Source organism: Eucalyptus grandis, chromosome 10, assembly GCF_016545825.1.
Source record: "Eucalyptus grandis isolate ANBG69807.140 chromosome 10, ASM1654582v1, whole genome shotgun sequence".
Classification (NCBI taxonomy): Eukaryota; Viridiplantae; Streptophyta; class Magnoliopsida; order Myrtales; family Myrtaceae; genus Eucalyptus; species Eucalyptus grandis.
The window spans coordinates 31,967,743-31,980,090 of NC_052621.1; the positions used below are offsets into that span (position 1 = coordinate 31,967,743).

The following is a 12,348-nucleotide window of genomic DNA, read 5'->3' on the forward strand; positions in this document are numbered from 1 at the left end:
GGTAACTCGAATATTAGAAATCTGTCACATCATTTAGTATATTAACTTATATGTTAATTATCACTCAATTTCATTTTGGATTAAGTCCATTTTGTTCCATCAAAAAGAACATTTGCAAGATATTACGGTATGATATATCTTACGCTAATGGATAGTGGGTCAACATGTTCTGAAAATTCCGCCTTCTCTTTTAGGCATATACACGCACGAATCCATCACCTCTAGATAGCAATTTAGTACAAACCATACACATCATATACACATGTACATACAGGTTTCTTAAATGTGTACGTTTCCTCGTGACATGCACGATGCTGAAATCAACCTTCCTGCAAATTGTGGTCATTGCGAAGTTCGTTGCTGATAAACCATTGTGATCACCAGCTGAAGTACTCTGGAAAGGGAAAGCGTTCATCATCTTTGCAGCACATGGAGACGAATCTGTACGTTTCAATCAGAAGTCTGGGGAATCGCTTCACGAAATAGCTGTCCATATCCTCGGGAGATGATCCAACAATCTCCTGCCACCACCCACCATCAGAACAGTACTGAATATGAGCCACAAAGTCCACACCACTGCTCGCGGATACATTCACTCCTTAAGCCTTGCCCAGATTCAGTTGCAGTAATCGTTTATAACCTTACAGCGATAGTTCACCGGCGGACGTGTTTGATGATTGTAAAGCAGATAAATAAACATCGAACATGAAATAATGACTTACGATTGGTGATGGTGATGTAATCTGCAATGTTTATGTCATCATGCATGCGAAATTTTCCTGCAGTAGTTGCACTGGAAAGTAGAAACATACCTGAATTTTCCATGGAAGTCCTATGGCATGGCAAAATGTGTTTCGCACAATTCGCAATAAGTCTCTGGCTTTTTCAAACTTGTAGACCCTGAACCTACGCATATGCTTGATGACTTTACAATCTATCTTTCCATTCCATTCCTCATCGAAAACTTGCTGAGCAATGCTCTCCAATTTTTCCATAAGATCAGAATTAGTTCGCCTAGCTTTCAATTCTACCCAGTCGCTGGCGTCTCGGAGAAAGGACAGTCTCGTCTTTGAATTCCAAATCAGTGGATGGTGAAGCACCTCCAATGCCTTTGGCCTGCCAGATTTTAGAAGAGTTCAGAATGCAAATGTCTTTGTTGTTTGACCGCAAGAGATAGACCGACTTCAGCAATTCCCTATGCGTCTTCGATGAAAAATTGGAAGGCAAAGACAATTTTCTCTAACCTCCTTTACTAGCAAGAAACATAGTTATAATCCCTGAGAATCATTCAGTCCCAAATATTACATTAGGAATAATTGGCATGTGCATCTTTGAGTACTGACCAGTTAAAGCAGCTAGCTGTTCCATGGTTTTACCTGTAATCGGCCTATGTGGGAATATGTACAACTATCAATGGCATTTACGGTTCAATATTGTTCGGTCGTTGCACCTCCAGAAGAAACAGATACACAGAAGATTTGAGCGCCACAGGGAATTGAGAGTCAATAAATGACTTGCAGAAAATTTATTGAAGAATAGAATGAAAAAGAGATCATGCATATTACATGTCGGTACTCTCACCTCAGGTTGGGATTGGGATTTAGTAAACGAGCGAACAAATCTGCAGCTTCTGGCAAAAATTCCACGGGGGACAAGTCAATCGAGTACTCCTTGATATTATTATCGCCCTTTAGACCGTCTCCGAATGGATGTTTTCCGCCAGTGATGCAAAAAAACAAGATGCAACCAAGACCAAACAGATCGACTGAGCACATTTGGTGCGCAGGAGAGAGTTGTTCAGGCGTATGCAATGCCAGGGTGCCACAATCTGCAAGATAGACATCAGGCATTCACATTTGTTAAGGAGCCATTGTCACTCGGACACATACGGATGTGGTATTATTGATTCGACAGTCAATCAAAAGGGACAGCAGCAGAATCAGTTCGATCTCCAAAATCATGCCACAATCTAGATTGCAAAATCGTCGCATGGTCCAACTTTCAATATAAGATCTTCTTTAGAAAAAGAAAGACATCTCTTACGGCCAAAATTATACAGCTGAAGGTTTTCGTATCCCCAAACAGATTCAGAACTGCATGTATCAATCTTAAATGCAAAGCAGATCTAGGGTTCAGGTAAAGCTGTCAAGAGCACTTACTGGGAACATGATATCCGGAGGGAGACGTGTCCTTGGGGAGGCGTTGACTACTGCCCATATCAGATAACTTGGCACATAATTCCTTAGTAATCAGGACACTTTGAGGCTTTAAGTCTCGATGAATTATTCCTAAGTGATGCAAATGGACAAGCCCTGAGATCACATCCCTATATGATAATATATAGTGGATCTTAGGACTTAAATCAACAAGACATCTGAACCAAACGATGTTTTCCATTAATCAAACAGACTTTCAAGATCAACAAAGGCAAGGTTTGTGAACAGGCTGGTCGTGTGTCCTCTACCTGTAATTGATTAAACAGCAGCTAGAAACAGAAACCCTACTTGAAGACATTGGTTGACAGTTATGACCCGATTGATAGAAACTTCTCTGACACAAAATGAAAGGAGAGATGAAATAATACAAGACAAAAGTAAAAAAATAACTGTTAGGACTAACTTTAAAAAAAAATTGGAAATGATAATTCTGTATTGTGATCAACTGCTGCAAGACGCTGGCTGGCGAATTTGGAGATGATGAGAGAAGAACTCATTCTTGGGGAGAGACCTGAATTTGGAACAACACGTGGACGAGTAATTCAAAACTGATATTACATGACCTTTTTTTCAAAAACCAGTTCTTTCATACCGAAATTGAATTTAAGCTGTTTCGGCTTAACATGAAATGAAAATGAAGACTGAGATGAACAAGGTAACACAATACGAATTGCCACCCCATTGAGTCATATTTAATCAAAATGGAAAATCTCTCACTTTATCACTAAATGGTTACTGAGTGTCATAGTAAGAGACCGCCCAGTTCAGCCTAGATAATAACAGTGACCTTAATTTATGAAATGGAGACGTGTGAGATTAAAAACATAATCCCAGATATTGAACTCATCAGGGTAACTCAAGGCCAGTTAGTGGCCTAATAATTGCCTGTCTCCTGTATGACTTGGAAATTGCTGCCTCAGAACTGATTCAATTCCAGCAAAAGAAGAGGTCTAAAGGACTCAATTTGATTCTTGGAGATTGTCTCTGTAAACACGCTTCAGAGTCATGTAAAAGTGAAACATTGGCAAGCAAGCACAAAATTCAATAAGAGGTCTGCGACAGTCGATTGTAGGAGTTCCACCAGACGCAAAATACTGCAGTAATCTCTGAGTTCAAACCTTTTTTTCACATTTCACGACATAAAAATTACCTCATCAGTTTGAGTAGCAAGGGTGAGGGATGGCCATCTTCCCTCCACAAGTTAACATCCTGCGTCGTCCCCTTAACTGAATCCAATCGTATTCTGTACTCGATGATAGCATTTGATGCTAGGTCATCAGGGAAGACAGATTTCTCTGAAGAATTTGAATGTGCTCGTATTAAGTCATCTAAGCTGCAAGCACAACGCTCCAGGGCAAGATACATGAAATTCTGATCATTCTCTACTCCATACAACCGAACAATATTTGGGTCTCGATCAGATGCTCTCAGAGACTGTATTTCTTGTGAAGCAACATAATGATGAGCTCGGGTGAGGCGCTTCACTGCGACAGGTCGGCCTTCATAGAAGCCCTCAAGGATGATGGTGCCCTTACTTCCTTTGGCAATTTCTGTATTTGATACAAAGAGTTTACCGATCCAACATCCAGGAGTGCCGCCACCAGCAGGTTTCTCTAGGTTCATCCAGGCATCATCATTGCCCACACTATTATCAGGCCCGCCTTCATTCTCTGAAATTACATGATGCTCCTTTTTGCCAAGACCTCCATTACTTTGTCCCGACTCACAGCTTTTCTTCCTCTTGGAAAGTGTTTTCAAATAAAAATCACCTTGATCACCACTCCTACTGTTACCATGCCTGTCTTCTTTCTCTGAAGAGACATGCTCGTCCTTTCTGTCAGGGCTGTCATTTCTCTTTCCAGACTCGTGTGTTTTCCTTATCCAGCAAGGCACTTTCAGTTTAGACTGACTCTCATCATTGATCCTATTAGTATCAAGCTTGCCATCAATCTCTGAAGGGGCATGCTCGTCCTTTTTGTTAAGACTTCCATCACATTCTATTGAGACGTGTATTTTCATCTGGGAAGGCATCTTCAAACTAGAATCACTCTCATCGTAGCTCCAACAATCACTAATCCTGTCATCGTTCTCTAAAGAACCACGCTCATCCTTGTTGTCAAGACTTTGATTTATCTTTCTAGACTTGCCTTGTTTCTTCTTCTTGGAAAGCACCTTCAAATTAGGATCAGCCTCATCATCATCCCTACAATTACCAAGCCTGCCTGCATCCTCTAAACAGGCATGCTCCAATGCCTTTGGCCTGATAGATATTTGAAGAGTTCAGAATGCAAATATGTTTTTGTTGTTCGACCACAAGAGATATATTGACTTCAATGATTCACTAACCATCTTTGATGAAAAATTGGAAGACAAAAATGATTTTCTCTAATCTCCTTTACTAGCAAGAAACGTAATTACAATCCCTGAAGATCATTCAGTCCTCTAAATATTACATTAGGAATGATTGGCGTGTGCATCTTTGAGTACCGACAAGTTACATTTCACCTGTAATTGGCTTGCGTGGGAACATGTACAACAATCAATGGCATTTGCGGTTCAATAGTATTTGGCCATTGTACTCCTAGAAGAAACGGTTGCACAGAAGATTTGAGTGCTACAGGGAATTGAGAGTCGATAAATGACTGGCATAAAATCCATCGAAGGATAGAAAGGAGATCAAGCAAATGGTACTCTCACCTCAGGTAAGGATCAGGGCGTTGTAAAAAAGTGAACAAATCTGCGGCTTCTGGCATAAATTCCACCGAGGACAAATCCATAACATTCTCCTCAATATTTCTATCGCCCTTAAGACTCTCTCCAAATGGATGTCGTCTGCCAGTGATGCAAATAAATGAGACATGATTAAGACCAAAGACATCGACTGAGCATGTTTGGTGCGCATTACAAAGTTGTTCAGGCGCTTGCGATCTCGAGCCGCCACAATCTGCAGGATACACATTGGGTATTCACATTTGTCAAAGAGCTATTGTCACTCAGACATATACAGATGTGGCATTATGGATTCAACAGTCGATCAAAAGAGAGCGGCAGAAACTGTTTGGATCTCCAGAATCATACGACAATCTAGACAGCAAAAAATCGAGTGATCCAACTTTCCATAAAAGGTCTTTTTTTTTTTTTTTGAAGAAAAAAGACAGCTCTTACTGCTGAAATTATATGGCTGAAGGTTTTGGTATCACCTAACAGATTCAAACCTGCATGGATCAATCTTAGATGCAAGGAAGATCTAGGGTCCTGGTGTCTGTCAAGAGAACTTACCAGCGACATGATATCCTGAGGAAGACGTATCCCCGAGGAGGACTTTACTGCTGCCCATATCAGATAACTTGGCACAGAATTCCTTAGTAATCAAGTCCCGATGAATTATTCCTAAGTGATGCAAATGGACAAGCCCTGAGACCACATCCCTGTATGACAATGTAGAGTAGGTCTTAGGACTTAAACCAACAAGACATAAGAACCCAACGATGTTTTCCATTAATTAAACAGACATTCAAGATCAACGAAGGCAAGGCATGTGAACAGGGGTGGTCGTGTGCCCTCCACCGATAATCGATTAACCAAGAGCTAGAGACAGAAATCTGGCTTGAAGGCATTGTTTGATAGTCAGACCAGATTCATAGAAACTTCTCAAACACAGGGAGAAACCCGAATCCGGAACAACATGAGGATGACTAACTCAAAGCGTGTACTACATGATCCTATTTGCAAAAACCAGTTCATTCGTATTAAATTGACTTTAAGCTATTTCGGCAAATATGAAATGACAATAAGGATTGAGATGAATAAGGTAACACAACACGAATTGCCACCCCTATAAGTGAAATTCAATTAAAATGGGAAATCCGTCACTTTATAACTAAATGATGACTAAGTATCATAGTAAGAAAACGCCAAGTTCAGCCTAGATAGAAACAATGACCTTAATTTATGAAACTGAAACATGTAAAGCTCAAAACTCAGCCGGCTCGTATCCGGGATTTCATTAATCTCGAATAATTTCCATTCATCGGTGCAACTTTCTCTTAGTCAATTACCCAACTCCGATATGGTCAACGTCAAATTAGCCATTTGTTGTCTATTTGGGTCATGTATTATGGAGAGTAAGCGTTTCTCAACTTTTGAATGTTGATTTAGGAGATTCGCAACTTGCCTTTTCCTTTAGCGTTTGGGTAGACATTAGTTAACAGCTACATGATTATATACGAATTTTATACGAGGGAATGTCAAATTAATTCGGTGTCTTTGGCGCTATGACCATCATCATGATTCGAATGATAAAGTATGTTGGCCTCTTCTTCACATTGGGTACGTGGGGCCTGACTCAATTCTCGCAATAGCTAATCATGATTGTAATCGGTCATTTCTACATTTTTGGAGTCAAATTGCGACCATTGTCTTCGAAAATCCGTCGACGTTGTTTTAGTTGCCTTGATGGAAAATTTACTAGTCATTGTTTTTATTGATGGTTATTCTCTCGAACTGAAAATTCATAATCGTGTGAAGACTATTTTATTTATTTATTTATCATAATCATTTTTTTTTTTTATACCCAGGGAACCCCGTCAGCCATTCGTTGCCTTACGGCGGTACATAGCCGCCAAGTAAACCCTGGAGTGACGCTAGCGGAGGACCCACCACCCCGACGTCACGCTTAAATCGCCGATGCTTCCCCTAGGGTTTGATCCCCTCACCTTTCCCCCAAGGCAAGGGGTTCTTATCTAGCGGAGCCACCAAGGCCGGTGGTTATTTATCATAATCATTTGGAATACATGTAAACTAATAACTTCATAATGTGAAAGGTAAATTTTGAAAAATATGAAGTGACACTTACCAAACCGAAAAATCGGGATCGCTACTAAAGGTTACCCATGAATTTCGGCGACTGTAATTTTTGAAAGGATTAAGGAGGTCTGTGGACGAATTTCATAGTTAATAGCATAAAATAAGGAAATTTTCATTTAAGAGTTTGACATTGAGCCATTTTCTAAAAAAAGAATACGAAATGGACATTATTCCAAATAAAAGTTTGAAAAAATAAAGTCAATCTTGAATGAGTGTCCGCACTCACCAACTGACCAATATGTCACATAATTGTTCCGACTGCCAGAGTAGGGGCAGTTTTGTTCCCAAAAAATTATAATTATCGGGGATCAAAAGTGTCATTTCTTAGATGGCTAGATCAATCACATTACACGCTTGCCGACCGGTGAATTTAGACCATTTTTTACTTGGCCACATAATAAAGATTATTATGTGAGACAATAATAATTTCACTTTAGATTATTATAATGTCGACTTGGAATCTTTTTTTTTAAAGAAAATAATTTCACTTAAGATCTTTATTTAAATTTCTGTTAAAATATAAGAGCAAAGAGAATAGTCTCTCCCTTACTTCTTTGGTAAGCAAAACCGGAAGAAATTGTTAGAATAGTCCCTCCCTTACCTCTTTGCTAAGCAAAACCGGAAGAAATTGTTCTAAGTTAATCTCACTAATTCTTTAGGAGTTGTACCCAATTTATTACTAATTAAAAAGAAATCGGAAGAAATTGTACTTACGGGTGAAGAGACTCGACAGACCCAATGGGCAAGTGCATCGACACTCCGTCCTGTCCGATCCGAACCGCCGCCGCCGCCGCCTCGGGCTCGGACCTCTCCAACCCCGAACTGGTGTTGCTCGGCCCAAAAGAAAGATCGGTGGCGGCGACGACGTCCATAACACTCGATCGGCTCCAAGCTACATGCTGTCTGATGAAACCACGAGCGAGACTGAGGAGAGCCCAAAAGGCACTGCAGCAACCCGTGGAAGGAAGATCTGAAGCTTCCCGCGATTGCGGCATCGTTGCAATGTAACTAAGCAAGAGCAAAAATCAATAAGAAAGATTCCTTAGGACGATGGTGAGATTACTGAAAAGGGAAAGATTGCCGATGGATGCACATGGTGTAATATATGGGCTTTAAAAGAATAAAATAAAAGGAAAAGAAAGAGTTTGAAAAGTCAAAAGAAGGAAGCGGAAGAGAACTGTGAAACCTTCGGCTGGGTTTTAAAAAGAGAGAAAGAGGGAGAGAAAGAGAATAGCACGGGCAGAGGGGAACGAAAGAAACAGGGGAGAAGAGAGAAAGAAGAGAAAGGAAAAAGGGAAATTTTTTTTTTTGGCACGCTTGTAATCGCTCATCAAGCTGACTCAAATGTGTTTTGCAACGCCGGTAAGAAGTCGAAGCCTTTAATCACTTACTTGAAACAATCGCCGCAATTAGGGCTCGAAATTCGGATTTCTTGGATATTTGTGTGGCGAAGCCTGATTTTTGAGTCGTTGAGCTGTATATTTTTGTAGAAATGATACGTTGTGATGTTGTGAAGCTATAGCATCATGGATCGTTATTTGAGCATGCGGATTCTCCGGAACAGAATTTTGAAGTTGGGTGCGCATTCTGGTACTGTAGCAAACAGTAACTTGTTTTGGGGTGGCTGAGTTTAAGTTGTTGTTGTATGTTAAGAGAGCTTTTTAAAGACTGTAAGCTGGCTTGAAACGGATTTTTGTGGAGAAAGTTATGGTATGACGATGTTAGTGCATGGGCCGCGCCTAGTGAAAAATGATGGGTTTCCGTTAAATGCGAGCTTTTGTGGCGCATAGGTGTCGTTTTATCGACAAATAGGCTTAGTATAGATGAGTCGTTATGCGAATATCATTTTTACTCGTCATTTTGATATTGTTTTTCCGTTAATGGTTAGGAATCCGAATGCATTGGTTCGAGTGAGCATCGTAGTTGATTTTTGGCTTTTCCCAGGTGAGTGACACTATTTCTTATTTGTATTTTAAACTCATGTTTTGAGAAATGCGGTCGATTATAAAATCTATGAGTGACACTATTTCTTACTGCCATTTTTATTGTTCGAATGGAGTTATATTCTGATTTTGATTTGAATGGTCATTTGAAAAAGGATTTGTGATGTTTTGATATTTATATATCAAATTTTGAGTTGTGATATGACTTCTTCTTTTTTTTTTTGATGTTGGATTACTGGATATTGTGATTGGTGGTTGGTTCAATATCTCTGTAAACCCTGAGTTGTGTGTGGGTATGCACACAGTAATTTAGGATATCCTTATGAGTCGAGCCATTGGCTAATAATACGTGGAGACCTTGCCAATGGGAAAATCTTGGTCGTCTTGTCATGGGCGTTATGCATGACTATGGTTAGACATTTGAGCATGAATTGATCAATGGAGTGGACCATTGACGTGTGATTTGAATTTGGTCAATGGAATGAACTATCGATGTGATTTGATGAGATTAATAAATGGAATAGACCTTGATGCATGTTTTATGTGATTGACTAATGGACTGGTCCATTGGTATCTTCGGTATTTGAGTTATGATTATGTATTTGACTTATGTTTTAAATGTGCATAGCGATTTCTCAATCCGTTTAGAAGAAATGTGTTACTCACTAAGCCGTGGTAGCTTTCTTATATTTGTTTTTCAAATTTTTTAGCGAGTTGCAAGTAGGCGTGAGCCTTCGTTCAGGGAGGACTTTTGTGGTGGAAACTTTTTGGTATGACTTGTGCATAGTTAATAGGTTTATAAATTAATCTTTATAGAAGGTTTATGTTTTGATTTTTTTTTGTGGATTATTATATATACTCTAATATTGTAACCAAGTGCCAATTTTTGTCAAATATATATGTGAATGTATATATTTTGATATCGGGTTGAATTTTGGTTACGTTGAGGCTCCGTCCTTTGGTAAAAGGACAGCCGGCCATGTCATGCCTCTTTTTTCTTGTGAATCGCAGTGTGACACAAGGGTCCTACTGGCCTAATGAGCATCGCTAATCATCATTGCTAAGCACAATGCCCTTTCATCATGACAACGAGTTGGATATAGTACGACGAGGAATGATGATAGGGAGAGTACTTTCCCGAGAAATAGCGGAAATTATCGGACCTACCCGTTTCGTGAAAAATACATTCATAGAAGCGGTCATGGCATGGAAAAAAGTAAGAAAGCTTAGGGTCGGTTTTCCCTTTTGTCCTATGACACTGAATGTGAGTCTCACCTTTTCTTGATATTCAACTGGTTCGATTTATCGGGCTAAGTTTGCACGCACGATACTTCATCGTGAGGAAAAGAGTGGAATCTTCGTCCAAGAATACCGAGGCTTACATGGACCCATAACATGGAAAAAAAGAAGAAGAAATGGGTGGGGTTTTGGTTGAATTGCTAGTTGAATCTAACTGTACAAATCGCTTCAGAAGTCAGCAAAGAGAATACTGAAGAAGCACGTTTGATGCCAATCTAGCACAAGCGACGGGACATTGAACGGAATTAGGCCTTTCCCTTGTATTTTCCAGGCTATGTGGTATCCTATCCGCCATCTAGATCGATTCGTACATAGGAAACAAGTTTTTCTGGTAGAAACCAAGGCAATGTCTTGTTTGTCATCTATCTCGTATAAGATGAGTCATCGCACGAACTAACCAGCTGTCAATGGTGGGATTCAAATTGAAGTGGGCATTATAGTTGATATTAATTGAACTTCTGAAGAAGTTCTTTTAGATTTTTTGGAGTAGGATACGCAGAAAGAACCTCGACACAAGCTTTATGACATTTTGATTCTAACGTCATTTTTTGTACATAAATTTTAATATAATAATTGTCGCTCAATTTTGTTTAGGATTGACTCCATTCTATTACTTCGAAAAGAATATTTACAGCAGAAATTGCAGTTATTGCGTTATTGGGGGATCATAGATAATAGATAAAAAATTCTGCCTTCTCTGTTAGGCATATTTAGGCATGACAGTTGCCTCAAGATGGCATTTAACGCATTGGACTTATATCATAACCTACCCATGACAAGAAAGACTTGATATTTTGTAGCTGAATGTACATGCTAATGATAATCTCTCACATACCATATATTCATCACACAAACATGTCTGTACAGATTTGCTTAATGTATATTCTTCCAAGTGTGTAATGACATCTTTATACACGATGCCGAAATCAACCATCCTCAAACTGCGGTCATTGACCTGAATTATTGCAAAGTGCCCTGCCGATAAACCGTTGCAGTCACCGTTGAAGTACTCTGGAAAGCGATCATCTTCGCCACACATGGAGACGAATCTGTATGTTTCGATCAAGAGCTTGGGGAATCGTTTTGCGAAATAGCTATCCAAATCCCCAGGAGATGTCCCAACGATCTCCTGCCACAACCAACCATCAGTGCAATATCATATATGAGCCACAAACTCACACTATTGCTCGTTGATGGATTCAATCTAAAGGCCTTGTGGAGATTGAGCTGCGGTAATCATGTACACCTATACGGTGATAGTTCAGCACAGAAGCTGTTCGATCTCCAAAATCATACCACAATCTAGATGGCAAAATTGTTGAGTGGTCCAACTTTCAATATAAGATCTTCTTTAGAAAAAAGACAGCTCTTACGCCCGAAATTATACGGCTGGAGGTTAGTATCCCCAAACGGATTCAGAACTGCATAGATCAATCTTAAATGCAAAGCAGATCTAGGGTCCAGGCAAAGCTGTCAAGAGCACTTACAGGGGACATGATATCCTGAGGGAGACGTATCCTCGGGGAGGAGTTTACTACTGCCCATATCAGATAACTTGGCACATAATTCCTTAGCAATCAGGACACTTTGAGGCTTTAAGTCTTGATGAATTATTCCTAAGCGATGCAAATGGACAAGTCCTGAGACCACATCCCTGTATGATAATGTATATAGGAGACATCTGAACCAAACTATGTTTTCCATTAATCAAACAGACATTCAAAATCAACGAAGGCAAGGTTTGGGAACAATGTGGTCGTGTGCCCTCTACCTGTAATTGATTAACCAGCAGCTAGAAACAGAAACCCTACTTGAAGGCATTGGTTGACAGTCATACCTCGAGTGACAGAAACTTCTCAAACACAAAATAGAAGGAGACATGAAATAATGAAAGACGACAGTAAAGAAAAAAATAATTATTAGGACTAACTTTAAAAGAAAAATGTGGAAAGGATAATTCTTTATTCTGATCAACTGCCGAAAGAAGCTGGGTAGCAATTTTGGAGATGACAAAAGAGAAGAAC

General features: G+C 39.7%; 1 protein-coding gene across 5 annotated transcripts; it reads right to left on the minus strand.

Annotated features, from left to right (window-relative positions):
- Positions 1-130: 130 nt before the first annotated feature.
- On the minus strand, positions 131-8,324 carry LOC104422847 (serine/threonine-protein kinase/endoribonuclease IRE1b). 5 transcript variants are annotated; one of them, XM_039303776.1, is made up of 9 exons: positions 7,797-8,321; positions 5,496-5,644; positions 4,914-5,160; positions 3,367-4,476; positions 2,465-2,545; positions 2,160-2,374; positions 1,582-1,828; positions 813-1,116; positions 131-521 (listed from the first exon to the last, which is right to left on the minus strand). In XM_039303776.1, exons 1-9 carry the CDS (start codon positions 8,075-8,077, stop codon positions 378-380), a joined length of 2,778 nt encoding a protein of 925 aa, XP_039159710.1. In that variant the 5' UTR covers positions 8,078-8,321; the 3' UTR covers positions 131-377. The 5 variants fall into 5 exon arrangements, with proteins under 5 accessions (XP_039159710.1, XP_039159711.1, XP_010033598.2 ...); XM_039303777.1 differs by having other exon boundaries at positions 2,160-2,326; positions 7,797-8,320; XM_039303778.1 differs by lacking the exon at positions 131-521 and adding an exon at positions 1,377-1,450 and having other exon boundaries at positions 994-1,116; positions 7,797-8,324.
- Between the last annotated feature and the right edge of the window lie 4,024 nt (positions 8,325-12,348).